The sequence below is a fragment of the Gracilinanus agilis genome, chromosome 2 (assembly GCF_016433145.1).
Source record: "Gracilinanus agilis isolate LMUSP501 chromosome 2, AgileGrace, whole genome shotgun sequence".
In the NCBI taxonomy this organism is placed as follows: domain Eukaryota; kingdom Metazoa; phylum Chordata; class Mammalia; order Didelphimorphia; family Didelphidae; genus Gracilinanus; species Gracilinanus agilis.
Window position 1 is genome coordinate 295,287,167 of NC_058131.1, and position 19,515 is coordinate 295,306,681.

The window sequence follows — 19,515 nt, forward strand, 5'->3', positions numbered from 1 at the left end:
CGCCCCAGGCCACGCCCCCAGGCCCTGTGAGAAAATGGGAACCGCCTTCCTGACTGGCCCGGACTTCGTACCGGCATAAACCTTCGGGCGTGGCTCCTCTTGGATTGACAGGACAGCAGACCAATCACGCTCCGCCACCCATTGCCTAATTTCTTTCTTCTCCCTCCCACTTTCGCCTGTTGTGAGGGTCTTTTCCCGCCCCGCCTCAGTGAATGACAGTTCTCAGCCCCCCCACCCTCCGACGCTGTTGCGTAATTCTACGTCCAGGTGCCGCCCTTGGGAAAGGGGGCGGATTTGATTGGCAGGAGGGTGGGCCAGCCATCCCAACGCTCCCGGAAGGTCGATCTTGACGGGCAGATGCGTGAACCACTTGACAATCGAGGCTTAGGCGGAAGCGTGTGGATTCCTACGGAGTGGGTGGAGTCAAAGTCTGAGGGAGGGGAGGAGAACAAGTGGTGTGGGAGGGGGGGGGCGGGCCGAGCGCAGCGGCCGGAGATGGTTTCGGGCAGCGGCGGCGGCGGCGGCGGCGGCGCTCGGAGGCGGAGAACACGGCACTGAGGGCATTGGGGGTCAGGCCGCGGCCAGCCGCCGGGCCGTAGGGTAAGTATATCCCCACACGGAGTGGGAGCGACGGCTGCCGGTAGTCCCTTTCCGTAACCGCCGCTCCCCTTACTCCGCTGTCCGTACCGGGCGCTGTCCCCTCCATACGGACGGCGGCCGTGCAGGGACACGGGGGCGGGGCTGTCGCCCGGGCTGGGGGCACCTGTCGGTACCTCCTTCTCTTCCTCTCCTCTTCTCTCCAGGCACCTGCTATGGAGACCTCGGCTCTCTCCGGTGGGGGAGGTGGGGATCCCAGAGCTTCCAGGCCATGGGGAGGGTGCGACGCCCGAGAGGCCCGGGGACCCTGTGTATCCTGGAGCCCGACAGGGTCCCGGGCACAGAGAGCGCCTGGGACGGGGTCAGCCCCGGGAATCCAGGCCCACCGGGAGAGGGGAGCTTCTCCTGGGTTAGGGGCGACAGACCCCGCTGCTATCCCAAGGTCCTGCGGCTCCCTGCAGTTGGAGGCCGGCCGAGGCAGGCGAGTGTTGGCTCGGAAAGGAGGGTCAGGTCTGAGGTGGTGGCGCTCGATGTGTCTCTCCGCCTCTCTCTGGCTACTTAAGTGGGATTTTTTATTTCTTGGTTTTGTTATTATATTCTCCTTGTCTGGGTGTCTCTTGTCTTTCTCCTTAGGGATGAAACATCTCTAGGGAATGTTTTCTCAGCAAGAGACTTCTTTATGCTGTTTCATCGTCTCTGGAATTTGACGTAGTGTGGAGCCTTAGCCCTATCCAGGGTCTGGCTTCATTTTTTCTCTTGGTATCAGTGACTGAAATGTACCCTTTCCCATCCCCCTTAGACTACATGATTAAGGTAGTTTATAAAAGATACACAGTAATTTATGATGCCCTGTTCACTGGCTCATAGCATCTAGTTAAAATTGGAAGACAAGAGAATGCATTCATTAACTTGCAACACTTACAGGTTTAGCTAGATTCTTTGCATACAGGAAAACAGTTTCCACCCCATGCTGTTAATAATGTCCCCAGAGGTTTGCTTCTGGGCAAAAACTAGAGTGGCTGAAAACAACTCCATTTCTATCAACCCGTAGTGCTGGGTTGTGAGTTTTTTTTTCTTTTTCTTTTGAATCTAGCATGTCTTATCAAAGTTTGGGCTACAAAGAATTTTTAAATTATACAGTCCCTTGCATTCAAGGAGTTTTCATTCTACCTAGGAGAAGAGAGACAGCCTAGTTTAGTGGATAGAGAATTAGCTTAGAGGTCCTGCATCTAATACATGCTGGCTATACACTTAACCTCTCATTATCCCCCCAGAGAACTCTCTTCAGCCTAGAGTTGCAGAAGCAGTGTTGATCTCCATAAAAGTTACAAGTCAGGTCCTTCAGAAGAAAAGCTATGTGGACACTCAAGGTCATTTAAGAAGGGAGAGAGGATTTAACTTTGGAAAGCTTAATGGAGGAGGTGGCCCCTGAAAGAAATCTTGATGGTGATTCTGAGAGGCCTGGCTGAGGCAATATATAGTATGTTGTAGCCATGAGGAAAATCTAATGCACAGGGTGGGAAATGCCATATCAAGTGTAAGGAATAGCCAACAGTCCAAATTGACTGGATTGTAGAGAGCAAGTTCCATTGCCATTTGAAACAATGTTTTTCAAAAGTTACTTTGAGAAGAACAAGTTCCAAGGGACTACATATTTTTGCAAGAAGTTACAGTTTTTATTTTGTATATTCAGGGTCATCACATGAGGCAGGCTAAGAAAAGGAGCCTTTCCCACCCTATTAATAAAGGGAATCAGGTTGATTTTCACAGCCAACTTAAATATTTCAAGCAAAAATGATTGAAACATTTTCTTGATCCTTTGAGTTTACTTCTTATTGAAAGCTCTTGCCTTTTATTGCAACTCTCATCAAAGGGGGACTGCTGTTGTCAAATAGTTGGTGTAGTAGACAAAGCACCAGACTTAGAATTTGAATCCTAGCTTAGACATTAATTGTTATGTGACCTCTGGTGAGTCACTTAACCTTTTCTCAGCCTCAGTTTTCTTATCTGTAAAATGAGAATAATAATACACCTACTTCACCAGGTTGTTAAGATAAAATGAGATACCACATAAACTGCTTTGGAAACTTTTGGGTAGCATTTATATAGCATTTTTTGTTATTAAAAACAGATTCAGTTAAAAAGCTGTCTTCCATACTTCATTGTGCAGTATTATAGAAGGAGCCTTAGACTGGGATACAATAGACCTGGGTTCTGGTCTCACTGCTCCTACTGACTTAATTTTAGGACCTTAGAGCAACTTAGTTCAAATTCAGCAAATATTTATTAGTACTTGATGTGTGGTAGTCACTCTGCTAGGAACTAGGGCTACAAAGATGTGATCTGTTCTCAAGGAAAAAGGGGAGTAAAGAAAAGTCACTTCCTTTTTCTGGGCCACAGTTTCCTTCACTGTAAAATGAGGGGCAACTTGATGTTTTCCAAGATTCTTTCCACTCTTTATGATTAAAGAATCATTAAATTCTTTATTTTTCAAAGGCATACTGAAAAACATATTTTGATATGGGCTACACATGGGTGACTGAGAGGCAGGCAGTAGCAGGCATAGAAAGACCTATTTGGTTAGTGGCTCTGGATCAACTTTAGTCTTAGCAGCAATCTCAGGAAAGCAGCCTAAAATGCTGCTTATTTTGAGAGAATCTTAGAGTTGGTTTATTCATTTCAACCTGTACTTGAACAGGAATCTGATTCTTCACAAAAGATCCCTACCAAATGGTCATCCATCCTCTGCTTGAAAACTTAAAAGAGAAAATAAGATTGGAGATGAAGCAAGAATGTTTATTATCACCATTACTATTCAGTATTGTGCTAAAAATGCTATATAAAACAATAAAACCAGAAAAAGAAAAAGGTATATGCAAAGGCAAAGAGAAATAAAACTATCACTTTTCGCAGATGATATGATCTATTTAGAGAATCCCAAAGAGCCAACTAAAAGCTAATCAAAGCAATTAACATTGTCAGCAAAGTTGCAGGATATAAAATGAACCCACACATATCATCCTCATTTCTGTATATGAAAGACTTTAGAAAATGGAAATCTACTACTTTGAGGCACTTTTTTCCAGGACCGGATAACAAGTGTTGGGAAGTTTTTCCTTACATTAATCTTTCACTATTCATTCTCCCTGGACTTTATCCATAACATCTCCAGTTCAGTGTAGCATAATTTATAGTATCCTCACCATCCTTGTTACCCTAAAATGCCTGTTGCTTTTTGTGTATAATGTGGAAAGCACTCACTGTTTTTTGAGCTTTTTGAGGGCAAGAAGACTACTGTTTCCCTTTCTTTGACACAAAGTATTTATGTGCCTGGCACATAGGTATTTGGTAAGTGTATTGACTGATTGATGATCGTACATTAATGTCTTTTTGGCCACATCTATATATTTTTTTATGTCTTAATGTATCCACTTTTAAAGAGTGAAGAGAGGTCATATTACTTTTTGGATATTACCTAGTATGTTAGGAGAACTGAGACTTAGCTTCAAGGATTATTACACTTCTGTGATTTGATTATTGGATTTAATTACCTCAGAAAAACCACACAGCTAAGGGTTTTTTGCTCTCTACATATGGGAATGACAGGAGTAGAATTGTGTGTGTATACAATTAGTTTTAAAGGAAGCTTTTGATGATTTTATTACATTCATCTAGTACCTAAATTTAATCCTATCACTGGTGCCAAATTACTCAAATTATGAAGTATAACCTGAGCAACACTGAGGTCCTTGTAGCCTGCCAACAAATATTTGAATGTTGGCTATATATACCATGGAGAATACAAGAGTTTATGATTTTTTCATTCAGCAAGCTTAATAGCATAGGTAAGGAGAGACAAGATCAGTTATTGCAGAGTACAGATATTGGCTGGCCTGATTATTTATAAAGCTGGATACTTACTGATTTAGTAAAACAATATTCATGTTTATTTGAGTTTTATACACTTTTCATAGTAATTAGTTTGAATGAATTCCTACCTAGACCTCACTAATCAGGATTGGAAAGAGCACCAAAGTGAAGGAATCTGTTCTAATTATTCAGCTTGGCTTCTCTTCACTCTCCTCTTCCTTTGTATTTTTAGTAAGTGACCTGCTGACTTAACATCCCTTGAGACAGTATGTTGTTTTCCTATCTGTTACTTGGAACATTAGTTGGAAGAGAGTAATGCTTCTGTTGCTTTTGTTAGTATAATCAGATGATATTTGTATTGTTCTATCTTGACTGTAATTAGTCTCATACCCAACATTTTTGGTGAATTCCCGTTCCTTAAGTGACTGTCTGAAAAGTTTCCATATCTTTAGGAGATGTGCAATTATTTTGTTGAAATGTTAGGGTGAAGAATATACAAGCCAAGTAAGTAGTTAAGGATTTTTTTTTTTTTAAGGATCATTCTAGCTGGGCAGGAGACTCAATTTCATATTTGAGCTTGCCATTCATTAATTGTGTACTTGGCTAAATCCCTGAAATCTCTTAAAGTCTTAGTTTCCTTATGTGTGAAATGAAGATATTCATATTACTCAGAAGGTGGTTGTAAAGAAAGAACTTTCACAACCTTAAAGTGTTATGTAAATGTGAGCAGTTATTGATGTTATTACCCTCTAACAGCACATCTCTGAATGGAAACATTTAGATATGAGATACCATCCATGTTTGAATAACAAGCATAGTGTATTGGATGAATCAACTTGTGCCTAAATTAGATGATCATACTAAAATTTTTAATAGCTGTTAAACAAAACACAAACTTTTAAAATTAAAAGTCAAAATGTATATGTTTTCTGGATATCTAGCACAGAAGCTGAATTGGGGCCACAACATCACTACATAGGCAGTGGCACAATCCCTAGAGAATACTGGTTCAAACAATGAATGAATAGGATAGGCAGAGAATGGGGCCAGCAGGGGTTGGGGGTAGGATTTTTAACAAATTAAAGATATATGGCAAAGACCTACCTTGTTTTACAAAGTAATTTTTTGAGTGGGGAAAAATGCTATTTTAAAATTTGAATTAAATACTCATTTCTCAATTTAGAAGTTCTTAACCATTTCAGAAATCTTTTAACACCTGTATTGAAGTCTTTTTCCTTATCTTTTTAAGGGTGGAAAGTGAATCTTGAGGGCTTGACAGTTTGGTGACAGAGGATTTAATTTCTTTGCTTGGAACACACGTTATGAACCCTTTCTGGAGCATGTCTACAGGTTCTGCACGCAAGGTGAATGTACTAATTTATTATGAAAATCTATTTCCTTATGTATCTGAGAACTATGCTAGAATCTGCCATCATAAAAATATAAAGGTCTCACTCAAGAAACAGTTGTTTGAAGAAATGTTAACTTTAGGATCAGCATCTTGGAATAGTACCTAAATGTGATTATAAATGTATCTTATGGAGAAAAAAATTGGTGTGACAATTTTAGAAAGTCATCTAGCTCATATCTACTGCAAAAATGTATTTTATCTAACAACTTGTTAGCTATCCCACAACTAAATTAAAACTCATTCATTGTGCATATTTGAACAGCAGTTTTTTATAGAAAGAATTTCAGTGCAAGTTTAAGGAAACCCAGGGAAAGACCAGTCTGGTAGATTCTAGCATACTTGATTTAGAATTGAGGGCTCTTATAAAATTTGAAGCCTCCCTTATGGATCTTGTTAAACTGAATGAACTTTAACAATGCCCCTTTAACAATGCCCCTGAGGGAGGATTTTTGCTTTGTCCAAAGTGTAATCTTTGGTGGTACTTGACCCAAGAAAGCTCTGGGCTGGACAGTCAAGTCATCATGATTCATTTAGGCCTTTGTCTTTGACTAAGGATGATAGTTGTCCTAGTGATACTCAAAATGTGGAAATCTATCCATTAGGAACAGGATCAAATTCAGACTGAGGCAAGTGAGAAATTCACTTTTGTGTCTAACCATAAGTGCCTGGCATCATCAGGTGGAAACTAATTTCAGTCATTCCCAAACTACTTATGTAGTCTTCAGCTTATTTGCCTTTCAGTACCATCTAAGTAGAGGAGCAGTCCTGGATTTTAAATGATTTTAGAATATAAATGTTTAATAAAAGCTTATATACATATTACAGTTATTAAAAGTAAACTTCATGGGAAAATATAGTTAAGTCATTTATACTGAAGTTGCTTGTAATTTTAAATCATTTTTTGACAACCAGTCACTGCAATTAAAATGAGCCTTGCAGGTATAGTTGTTTTTAAAGGATGGAGGAAGGAAGAGGTGAGGAAAGTTTTTTGGTGTAATTTCACATTGTTTCAACTTTGCTTTTTTCCTATAAATAACTTACTTGCTTGCAGCTGTTTTAATTTTTTTTTAAAGCCCAATTCTAACTTTCACATCACAGAACTAAGATTGCATATCTGAGAAGTCATTTACTAGTATAGCTGAGAAATCATCTTACTAAATGTTCTTAAAACTGTCTCTTATAGCGATCTGATGGTGAAGAGAAGACAGTGACTGGAGACCTGACAATTAGTCCACCACGAACTGCTCCAAAGAAACAGCTGCCTTCAATTCCTAAAAATGCTCTGCCGATAACTAAACCTATATCTCCTGCCCCTGCAGCACAGTCAACAAATGGCACACATGCCTCTTATGGACCATTCTACTTGGAATATTCCCTTCTTGCTGAATTGTATGTTCCTCATAAACAATTGGATTAAATTCTAAAGGGGGCCCAAAAGTAAATAAGGAAGTTTGTTTTGGGGAAATTTCTAATGTAATTGTTTATTTCAGCAATTGGTTCTCATAAAGCCTTAAACCATCTTTTCCTAATAACACTGAATGTGTGCTTGAAACTTTATGCCAGGGATGAAATTGTATGCTTTTTTTATGTTATGTTATCTACATAGACTCTCTTGAGTTTGTTTGTAACTAGGAAATAAAATTTAGAAGAAAAGTTGTTAATTTTCTAGTTGTTGCTAATGAAAAAGAAATTCTGTCTTTAGCATGCCTTTGCATTGGGCTTTTAAGAGAAGATTCAAGTTATTCATAGGAGATTTGTGGGAAGGACATAAAGAGCCTTCTTTCAGCTTATAATCTAATGAAGAAGCTTACTTTGGAAGAAGAAACAAGAGGATCAGTGAAAAGTGTGCTGAACTGGCAGTCACATTTTCTTACTACTTGAATGACCATTGGCACTCACTTCATTTCTCTGAGCCTCTGTTTCTCTAGTTTAAAAAAAAAAAGACTAAGTAATTTTAGTCCCTTTCCAGCTCCAGATCTATGATCTTAAGGAGGCCATAAAAGTTCATTCATTTGTAGTCATCACTTTTAAACTCCTTTTCCTAAAGAATCACTAAAACTTGTCAGTAATATAATAGGTTGATGCATGAAATTCCAGGGTAATTGTGTTTGGGTGTGACTTAATAGTACTGGTCCATGTGGCTTTATAATCATGTTCTTGTTTCTTATAGCTAGGCAGTGAGTTGAACAGCCTTTTATTATAGATATGATTAAATATGCATTCTGTGCTAAAATACAAGCCATCACTTGATCCGGCAAGTCTTGTGCCTATTTTTTTTGACATGCTTAGAAAATGAGCTATTTGATAAACTGGTTATCTGTAAAGCAGCCTTTATTAAATGCAAGCAGGTTGAAATTGGAAAAAATAAATAATAAAGAGCCATAAAATAAGGGAAAACAACTTATTTTCTGCTAAAACCCAAGCAATTAGTAGCTTAATTTCTGTCATGGTCCTGCATGTGCAGTGTACACAAGTGATTTCGTTAAATCACCAACAAACATTTGTTAAGTCCCTACTATATGTCACATACCATGCTGGATGCTAAGGATATGAATACAAAGAATGAATGAAACAAACCCTACTTTTAGTTGCAGAAAAAAGAATGGCTGACAAAGGGAAGTAAGTCTGATCATGACTTTTCTTTTCCTTGAATATGGAAAACCAGGGGTCCTTGAAGGCTAGTGTCTTCCTTTTTTAAAAAATTGTTTTTTACTGGTGAGGTTTTATGTTCATAGCAAGGCCCATATATTTCATTTGTCTGAGATTTCACTTCTTATTTTAAAGAGCCTTTTGAAACCTCTGCCCTCTAGCACCTCTTCTCCTTAAGCACCTTATAAATCTAAAAGCTTACTTCCAATACCAGTGCTCCTTTCTAATCATCAGAGCCATGATGAGCTTTAAAATGTCAGCTAAATGGAAGATGCCAAGACATAATTCCTTATTCCTAAGGAGTAATGTAAATTACTTGTTTGGGGAAGTTTATATGTAGTTATGTAGCCTTTATGGTGAAACTGAGCAAGAGTCACTAAATATAATGCAATTATCCCAAATTTAATTGGAATTAGTGTCTAGAATGTATTCATTTCAATAACTGTTTGTTCATTATCACTCTGTGCAAGGCCCTAATTTAGGGGGTTGTGGTTGTCAGAATCACTTAAGGAGCAATACGTAGCATTTTGGAGAGAAGCAGTGCTATTCATCAGTTAAACTTATTATTTGCATTTTTTTTAAATTAAGGGGCAAATTTCTTAATCTGAAGTCATTTTCCAGCTTATGCCATTCCCTGTTATACTCATTTATTTTGTTGTTTTCTCCTTCTAGTTAGGAAATAGACCAGTTAGTTGGGCACTGAAACCTATTTGTGCTTTCCTAGTTATGCAAAAACAGTGGACATAGTCATAACCTCGGAGCTTGTTTTCCATCTCCTATGTAGTTTTGCCTCATTCACCACTATCATATTAGCACTGGCTGCCCTCTCTGTGTTGGCAATTGTTTGGTATGTTCCCCTGTCTGATAAATAACTGTGAGGTTGTCATCTGTAAATGCTGTTTACACTCCCATAAATGAAGAATTCTGTCTGATGCTTCTATTTCAGTACCTTGGTTGTGAAGCAGAAGTTGCCTGGTGTCTATGTGCAGCCATCTTACCGCTCTGCATTAAGTAAGATAAAGATTCTTTCTTTTAATTCCCCTGGAATCATTTGTTTTATACAAACTTAAGACATCTTTTTCTTTGACAGTGTGGTTTGGAGTCATATTCATACGGCATGGACTTTATCAAGACGGAGTATTTAAGTTTACAGTTTATATCCCTGATAACTATCCAGATGGTGATTGTCCGGTAAGTGGTATGAAGATTAGTCTCTACCAATCTGTGCTATTGCTTGGTGTGTAGACTTCTTGAGGGCTGTGAAGGAGTGACCTCATTATTCACTTCCTGACTTACTAGTGGCATTTACTGCTTGGTTATATTGGGACTTCAGATATTTGAAGAGGAATCAGACTTGCTCTGCTGGTTCCAGTGGGCCAAGGTAGAAGTAATAGGTATTTGCAAAAAGGCAGATTGAGTCTCTGTGTAAGAAGAAAATGTCCTTACAATTAGATGTGTCCAAAAACAGTGTGAAGAGTTGCCAGCTTATACTTGGTCTGACTACTTACTGCATATATTGTAGAAGAGATTATTGTTTTGGCCTGAATTGGACTAGATGGCTTTTTGAGGTTCTTTGAGCTCAGCTCATTCCTCTTAACTTTGAGATTCTATAATACGACATTTACTATGTGATGGAGAAACTTTTATGTGCCACTAAAATGATTAGTAGTTTTCTTTAAACTTCTCAGCCTTCAGCTTAGAAGGAAAACATTAGAAGTAATAATAATTGTCCTATATATATTCACATGTCAGTTCTCCTACTGAGTTTAATTCTTTTTCTCACTTATGCTTCTACACTTATTATTTTTCTGGTCTGTTAAATGTTAATGTCATAATTTGTTCTACTTCTCTAAATTGACTGAACTTTCTTTCAATCTAGCGTTTGGTGTTTGATATCCCTGTCTTCCACCCACTAGTTGATCCCATCTCAGGTGAATTGGATGTGAAGAGAGCATTTGCAAAATGGAGGTTAGTACCTTTTTTTCTCAGTAATAGAATGTTGCACGAGGGAGCCTTACTAATAATTTCCCATTTCTCTTTTAGGAGGAACCATAACCACATCTGGCAAGTGCTGATGTATGCACGACGAATTTTCTACAAGATTGATACAACTACCCCTTTGAACCCTGAGGCTGCAGTATTGTATGTAACCTTTTAAACGTCAGATGATGAACTTGATTGTGAAGCTCTACTCGCTGAGTTGAAAGTTGTTGGGTTTTTTTTTGTAGGTATGAAAAGGATGTTCAGCTTTTTAAAAGTAAAGTGGTTGACAGTGTCCAACTATGCACCACCCATTTGTTTGATCAGCCTAAAATAGAAGATCCCTATGCAATTAGGTTAGTAAATGATACTGATAAACTGCATTTTTATATTACTGCATTATCATGTCATTCTCATGGACTCTTAGGATAGCTGTTATCTTTAGGCAGCTGGGTGGTGAAGTGGATAGAATGGTGAGACAGTAAGAGCCGAGTTCAAATCTAACCTCAGACATGTACTAGCTAAGTGGCCCTGGGCAAGTCATTTAGCCTCAGTTTCCTTACCTGTAAAATGGAGATAGTAAGAGCACCTACCTCCAGGGTTGTTGTGAAGATTGCCTTTGTAAAGTTATAAGCACAGCTCTGAGCCACTAAGTTCTCTGATATGTGGTAGGCATTAATTTAAATGCGAATTAATTTTCTTCTTTTTTCCCTTCCATTTCCTTCCTCCACTACTTTAAAAGCATCTACTAATACTTTGGGTTTTCCTTCTTTATTACTTTGTCCTCGGCTTAGTGAGTGATGTTTAGTTTCTGATAGTGATAGGGTTTTCCCCCCTTCTGAGTAGAAAACCATATAATGTGTCATGTATTTTGCTGAAAAAACCAAGCCACAAATTTGGTGTATTTCCATGAATTTGATAGTTTTACCATTCATTTAGTATTAAACACCAGAGTCAGAGTTAATGATCTGTGTTGCTTTGCACATTTGTAAGGCATTCAGTTACTGTTCTTGTCATGAAGTCAGGACCTCAAGGATTATGTGAAGAGACAGTGTCAGCTAAGAGATTCATAGGTCAGCTCTTCTGAAGACTTAAGCGGATCACTTCTTCTTTAGTCTCAGATCTTACCTTCAAAATATGTCACTTCATCTCTGTTTGTACTCCATGCCATAGAAGAGATTTTCATGAGTTTTTCTAACCAAGAAATTCATTATGTAATGGCTAGGCTTTTCTAACCTCATATCAGGTCTATGTTTGTAGCCTTTCTAGCAGGGACAGCCTTGTAGAATCCAGGGTCAGATGCTCCATGTTAATGCAGCATTAGGGGACAGCTTGGACATAATTTCAACAAACAAATAGGTTTGTAATTGTTGGATTTTTCATTTGCTGACATAAAAATTTCATATAAAGGGCAGAATAATACTTGAGACCTCATTTAGTCTATCTCCATTTTATAGATGAGGAAACATGCCTAGGTAGGCCAGCTATGACCAGTCACCAAGCTAGTCAATGCCTGACAATTATTTTGGGGTTCTCTTATGTAAAACAAATCATCCCACATCTTTGTTCCTTAGCTAGTAGTAGCTTTAGATGTGTACGGGGCATTTTAAACAAGTCCAACATTTTATAATTGTTACCCAGAAATCTTATAACCCCGAGGGAGGGAAAGGATGTGGGCTTTAGAATATGACTTGATAATGTGAATAGTCTAGCAAATGAAGAACTGACATAAGAAACCTTATTAAACTAAAGAAATCAGAAGCTGTGCATGTTTTTAAAGTCATTGAATCTTTTTTCCCAAAGTTTTTCTCCATGGAATCCCTCTATACATGATGATGCTAGAGAGAAGATGCTGACTCAGAAAGTAGGTAGAAGATTTAATTCCTAAAAAGATTTTTTTTTCTAAATTCTTAGTAACTTGAGACCACCTCAGAATTTAACTTTACATTTTTCTCATTTTGAATAACTTTTTTAAACAGTGAAATTATACTAAATATTTTGGAAAAAAAAGGAAAACTGTAGGCTTCTGTTTCTGCCTGCCTTTTCTATGATTTTTAATGTCTTTTTTCTTATGCCTAGAAGAAGCCAGAGGAACAGCATAGTAAAAACCTCCACGTCGCCGGCCTGTCATGGGTAAAGCCTGGCTCAGTGCAACCTTTCAGTAAAGAGGAGAAAACAGTAACAACTTAAACAGATTTCTGAACATTGGTGCACCGAGCACTTTTTTTGCTGGTGAAGGGAAAAGAGCAGGAAAAGAAACTTCTCTGCTGGACTCTGGACTAGTTAAGCTGACCAATGGCCCTGACTGTAAAGAGTAAAACTGCTCGATCAAAGACTGATTTGTGATGTTTTGCATATACGGCTAGGCTCTAACAGAATTTTGGGAAACGTCTCTTTAAATAATGCAATACTTCTGTTAGAAATATCTTTAGGGTGGTTATCTAGTTGAGTACTCCAAATTATTGGAGATCTCTTTTGGGGGAGGGGGGCTTTCAAACTTCTTTTTCTTCCCCACAATAGCCTTTTAAAAAACCTAATTGGCTGAAAGATTATCAAGCAATCTGATGCTGAAGGCAAGGTAAGCTGGTTCATTTCAACTAATATAGCAGACAGTTTAACACTATTTAATGGTTTTGAAATCAATGGTTTCAACTGTAAATATGCTAGAATGTGGAACTGTATATAGAGCTGCTGGTTTAGTAACTCAGCACTTTCAAGTTAAAGATAAACTGAGACTGCTAGTCTTAGCCTACTGTCTTACTGATTTCTGATATTGTCATGGAAGCACACATTAGTCTGATCAAAGGAGACCGGAACACTCTGATTTGTAGTTTTTTGGTGTATTGTTTTCCCCAAAGCAAACTACAGCTGATTTTTTTAACGGTTATGTCTTTTGGGGTCCTTTAAATAAAGGTTCCTAATGGATTCAAAGGTATTTTAATGACACTGAGGTGCCTGCTCTGCTAGTGTGACTAATGTGTGTTCGGTTGTGACAAAATAAATTAATAAAATTACTTTCTTCTCTTGTCATTTGTTTGTAGCATGTGGGATAAATTAAACCCAAGGTTTGGCTTGTCTTTTTTCCCCAACAGAACTAAGAATCCAAAGATCAATTTATAAATGCTTTTATTGAAAAATACACTTGTAATATTTTCATACAAAATTACAGTAGCATCTTGACAATTTTATAAATATTTTCACAGACACTATTCCATTTGAACAGTGTTTAAGTTCCATATTTCAGACCAGTATGAAGTTACCCAGTAACTTGTTTTATACTAATTCAATTTACAACTGAATTATATCTTCCTAATAATAGAGTATTCATAAACTTTTAAACTGAACAGGAATGATTAATAAAGGTATATATCATTCAACTGCTGTTAGCATTTAATATTCCTTAATTTGTGTAAGCGCTAAAAGTTTGAACTAGTGAAAATCTAAATTCTGAACTCGATCCAGTTTTTTTCACCTGAAGATGTCAGGTATAGCGGCAGCATATCCAAAGCTAGTTAGAAATTTCAAATTAACAGCTGCATGTTTTGGGGGGATAGCTACCTCAAAGGCAAGAGATCATAATTTTTCTGATTAACCTCATAGCTCGACTTGATTTTGGACATTTTAAACTAATTTCTGAGATCAAGCAAAGTTAGAACTCCCCAACCTAAAAAAAGCTAAAGGAATTCAAGCGCCCACAACTGTCAAACTTAACAGTTTTAAAACACTGCTTGTTTTTTGTTTTTTGTTTTTTTTTTAAATAAATACAAAAGGTCAGATTAAAAAGAATTTTTAATGTTTATCCTGGAGAAAGTCCTGTACTTAATGTTCACATTGTAGAAAGTGCCATTGCAAGTATACAGCAAAAAAATAACTCATCTGGGTTATAAAATCATGCTTTTTACAGCCCTAAAGTGCCACATCTTATACAAGTTCACTTTCACACATTGCACAGATACATAAAATAATCACTGTCCACACTGCAAAGTGCCCAAGAATTTTTAAAAGCCCACCACATACAGAGTTCTTAAGGGAATAGGAGACATACTACTTTAAGTAATCCTTGATAGTTTACCAATGGTACTTTTTCCTTTCTGTCAAGTTCCCTTTAGGGTTGCATAAATCCTATATTCATGCAACAGTTTAGCCTAAAACTTTCAACTATGTACATGTTTGGAGTGAGGCAGAATAGGGAGGAATGAGTTTGAAATGTAGCTTCCCTGATGCAGTTGCTACTTATTAAAACATACTAATTAAAAACACTCCTAAGAAGAATAAGCTGTAGATAGGAACAAGTTTACATAAAGGCTTCCCTGAAAATCTCTTCTAAAGAATCAAAATAAGGAAGCAAAGCAGCCTTTCTCTAGGGACTGTGGCTGTGCAGACTTGAGGAAATACATTAGAAAGCTTCTTGGGTATGGCAGCTGGACTGAGCACATACTTTATAAGCAAGGTGTGAGAGATATACAGTCTGCTGGGATAAGAATCTCTCTCACTTGATGGTTTGGCTGGACTAGGTTAATGGAGAGAGCCCCATACTTTGGCATATTTTAAATGCTGCTGCTGCTGCTGCTGCGGCAGTAGTTTTTGAGAATACATCATCAATACAAGGGACTAACCTTAATGGGTCCCTCTGTCATTAGCTACATCTTGTAGGCGGCGTAGTAAGGCAGTATGATTTTCTGGGCAAATCCTTTTAGCTGGTGATTCACTTCCATCTTCTAAAAGAATGCCTCTCTTCTTGGTTGGTGTTTCCCCAGTTCTTATCATACTATTAATCTCTTTCAGCCTCTACATTAATAAAGAAGATAGATATATACATGTTTAATGTGTTAATACTATATCATAGCTCTGTGAAGTCAATCTAATTCCTGGAAACTGAGATTATTAATCAAAGGCCCAATTTAAAAAAACCAGGGAGGGAAAAAATAAGTTTAGCCTGTTACAAATGGCAAATACATATGTTGGGGTAGAAAGGACACCATTAAAGCCCATTAATTAAGATGTTTTGGCTTTCAATCTACCTTTGACTTAGTTTCTACAAGAAGAGGAATTATGAATGTGATTCTGAGGGCTTTGGAACTGTGAAGACCAGTCACAGGATTTTAATGAAGGGAATCCTGGAAAGATGTATGAAGTTGAAGAAGGACTCCAATTGAAGGGAAAATAAGTTGGATGTTGGTTATCAAGGCGCAAAGTGAAATGAAAACTCCATAATTTTCCACATTCATTAAACAGGGGATCTACAAGCAAAGATCAAAAAACTCATTTCCATCAAATAAGGAAGAACAGGGTGAAATTTCAGCAGTGTATATATAGTATTAGTATTTCTGTCTCAGTCAAATGACTGGTATCTGTATTCAGAAGTGCAGGTTGGTCTCTCTCCTCTAGAAATGAAGGTGGTAGAATGAGATAGTCAAGAAACTCCTACTCCTCTCTGTGTCACCCAGGAGAATGAAGAATTCCTAAATAAAATGGATTCCAACATGAAATCAGAGAATCTGAAGAAGCTGAAGAGAATCCTGACCAATGGGGGATCAATGTACACCTCAATCTAAGGAAAAGATTCTTTCCCCAAAAAGGAACTGGATGCTTGAAGAAGCACTTTGCGCTTCAAGGAATGTTAATGTGGGGCCACATGCTGTCAGGAGAAGGACCCAGGTAAAGGAGGAAGAAAAGTAGTAGTGGCTGTTATGACTCCTTGCAGAGAATATTGAAGCAGCTGTTTGTCAACCTAATAGCACTAGGGAGGTGTGTGCTGTTGTTTCCCCAAGGTACATTGGCAAGATATGACAGATTTCTAGGACTTGTAAAATCAGATGACTACCATCCCACCTCTGGTGTTTCAGGAGGCTCAAGATTAGAAAGAATCATTAAAGATGCTAACTGAATACTTGAGGATGAAACTGAAGACTTTGGGGACAAAGATGGAAATATCACTACTGCCCACAAAAAGCAAGATATTTAGAAGAGGCAGATCTGGAAAACGAATTAACTGTGATTCTGTCTTGAGAATAAGACGTAGGTTCCTGGAAAAGGAATGACAGATGCTTGGACCAGGACCTGAGTACACCCAATGAGGGCTGCTAAGAATATATTTGCCTCCTGTCTTGAAAATATAATCAAAAGCATATTTCACTGAAAGGAATAGGCGAGACTGACAACTGCCAATGTATATCCACCAAGCCATTGTAGAATAGGGAGTAGCTACAACATAAGAAGCATAGCAGTAGACGTACCCAGAAGTTCATGACAAAAATCTAAGAAAAGATGCCAGTTAAAAACAAAACACTGGTTTAGTTGCTGTAAAAAAGCACATAAGCACAATGACCGAACTATAGATGCAATGGTGAACAGGCAAATTTGCTCTTTTAACAAGATGTCACTGAGATTTGGCTGGTTGAGACCCTTGACTAGAATATGATTCTGATAGGATATGCCTCAATCAAAAGGAACAGGATGGGGAAGGGGAGGTGAAGTGTTAAAAAATAAGTCCAAGAATCAAGAGAAAATTGCATGGCATCAGTGAAAACAGATAAAAGTAATATTGTCACAGGAGGATGCGTCACTACTTGTGTAGAAAGACGCAGTAATGGTTATCACAAGGCTAGGGCAGAGCAGTTAATAATTTCCCAAACTATCACTAGAAATTCAATTTTGACTTGGAAAGTGGTCTCTGGTGAAGCTTGGCCCTGTGCTGTTTACAACATTTCTATCAATTGATGGATATTTATAGCTAGCATGCTTATTAGAACTGGAGAGGCTGGCTAGATCACAACACTAAATCAAAGGAATCAAGGTGAAGTCTTATACCTGGTTTAAAAAAATGATCTTCACAAATATAAAATGAGAAAAACATAGCTAGATGGTTCATCTGGAAACAATCTGACTGTCTTAATGGACCTGAAGGTCAAGGAATGAAGCAACTCTGGGACATAGCAGCCAAGAAAAACACATTGTCTTACTAAGTGAGGAAGTGTTCAATACTAGGGAAGTGGCGGTTCCACTTGTTCGGTCCTAATGAGACTACATTTGGAGGACTTTGGTCAGTTATGAGTACAACATAAGGAGAGTGATAAGATGGAAAGCATCTAGAGCAGTAGTCATGTCACTCAAAATCTGGTGAAGCATATGGACACCTCAAAATAAATAAAACACAGAATTGCAAAGGGAGAATACATTGTAACCGACTATAAATATGTGATGGGTTGTCATGGGAAAGAAAGCTTAGGTTTATGTTTTGGCTTCAAAAGACAGAACTAGGTGCAGTAGATAGAAATTGCACAAACAGATATGCTTCATGTAATTAAGGAAAAAGTTAACGGAGATCATGAAATGCCAAACGGAATGCTTCAAACAAATGCTAGATGATCACTTTTCAGGTATGTTGCAGAAGAAGGAGTTTTTGCTCAGGTATAAGTTGGACTAAATAGCGCCTGAGGTCCCTTTCAACTCCGAGGATTCTGTGAGAATTCTGAGTGCTCTAGCCAAATTCATATTATTCACTAAAGCCATATGTCTTTGGTTGTTGGGTACCTGGCTCCTTTGCCTCCCTCTAGTGATTGGTTCTAAGTGTTCAGTACAAGGCACTTTTCCTATATGACCCTTGGTATCATTGGGCAGGTAGACTAGATTTCAATAGGTCTCACCTTTGAAGGGCTACTGCTGAAATAGTAGAAAATCTTTTCCCGAGGAGAAAGCATCATTTCATTCTTATGGGGGGAAATGTAGACAGGGTGATTCTGGGACAACTGTATTCTTCGAGGGGAGCCTGTTCTTACAAATGGGTAAGGGGAAAGTGGAGGAACATCAGTCTGTTAAAAGAGAAAATTAACTTGTCAGTACCTGCTCTCAGAGAGGCAAACAAATAATAACATTCTAAGCCAAATCTATTTCATTTTTTAAAAAATGGCACAATGGCAACATTGTTATTTCTATGTGAGGAAAATCACATGATTGCATTAGCACATAAGGAGGTGGCCTTTCTCCTTGCCCATTCCACTCTGTAAATCCTGTCTTTTCTAGCAGATTACCCCTCTATTACCTCCACTCTCACTTATCTTCAATCTCACCTTGTTTACTGGCTACTTCCCCTGCTACCAAAAACACAGCTGTGTCTCCCCCATCCTCACAATCTCGCACTTGATCCATCCATCTTAGCTATCATTCCAGCTCTCTCCAATTATGTGTATAAACTCTTTGAGTCGCCCCCACTTCCTTTCTTCTCTTTCTCTTAGTCTCTGCAGTCTGGCTTCCAAGTTCATTCAATAGAAACTCCTCTCTCCAAAGTTAACAAAGATGTCTTAACTGCCAGATCTACTGGCCTGTTTACAGTCTTTGTCCTTAACCTCTGAGCAGTCTGACACTGAAGATCAGCTCTCTTCTCTCCTCCTACCTGTCGGACCAGTCCTCAGGCTCTTTACACATCCACTAACAATAAGTGTTGGTCCTCCCCAGAAGCTCTATTCTAGCCCTCTTCGCCCTCTATATGATTTCTCTTGGTGATCTCATCAGCTCCCATGGATTCAGTTACTTATTTAGATACTTCCTTTAGCCCATCCCTCCCTGCTGACCTGGAGTCTCATATCTCCAACTGTCTTTTAGAACTGTATGTCCCACAAACATCTTAAACTGATATCTAAAATGGGACTCTTCTTGCCCACCTTCTTCCTAACTTCCTTACTACTTTTCAGGAAACCACTGTCCCCCCATCTCCTCAGCTGGAGGCTAGATGCCATTCTCAATTCCTCATTCTCAAACCCAGCCCCATCGAATAGTGCCAAATGCTGTCACCCTGACCCTCACCACCCGCCTGATACAGGCTCCTTTTCTTTTCTGACACTGCCCCCAGCTGGGTGCAGGCCCTTTTCACCCAATGCACTACTACTGCCAGCGGCCTGCTAGTTGGTCTCCTTCCCACAAGTCTCCCCCTACTCTAGCCCATCCTCTACTTGGCTGTCCATGATCTTTCTAAAGTGCAGGCACCCTATACCCAACATATTGGTGATCCC

General features: G+C 38.7%; 2 protein-coding genes across 5 annotated transcripts in view; one reads left to right on the forward strand and one right to left on the reverse strand.

The window, feature by feature from the left end:
- The first annotated feature begins 493 nt into the window (after positions 1-493).
- Positions 494-13,521, forward strand: LOC123237310 (AKT interacting protein). Of its 2 annotated transcripts, none has more exons than XM_044664147.1 (10): positions 494-600; positions 5,717-5,831; positions 7,062-7,267; positions 9,474-9,538; positions 9,618-9,718; positions 10,407-10,495; positions 10,571-10,669; positions 10,756-10,863; positions 12,311-12,371; positions 12,587-13,521. In XM_044664147.1, the coding sequence occupies exons 2-10, from the start codon at positions 5,790-5,792 to the stop codon at positions 12,695-12,697; spliced, it is 882 nt and encodes a 293-aa protein (XP_044520082.1). In that variant the 5' UTR covers positions 494-600; positions 5,717-5,789; the 3' UTR covers positions 12,698-13,521. The 2 variants fall into 2 exon arrangements, with proteins under 2 accessions (XP_044520082.1, XP_044520083.1); XM_044664148.1 differs by having other exon boundaries at positions 12,590-13,521.
- Positions 13,522-14,172: 651 nt separating this feature from the next.
- RBL2 (RB transcriptional corepressor like 2) overlaps positions 14,173-19,515 on the reverse strand; it is a 42,232-nt gene continuing 36,889 nt past the window's right edge. For all 3 annotated transcript variants that reach the window (XM_044664146.1, XM_044664145.1, XM_044664144.1), the window contains 2 exons: positions 18,154-18,318; positions 14,173-15,295 (listed from right to left, as the gene is read on the reverse strand). In XM_044664146.1, coding sequence (XP_044520081.1) covers positions 15,125-15,295; positions 18,154-18,318 — 336 coding nt within the window. In that variant the 3' untranslated portion in view covers positions 14,173-15,124. The remainder of the gene's footprint in view (positions 15,296-18,153; positions 18,319-19,515) is intronic.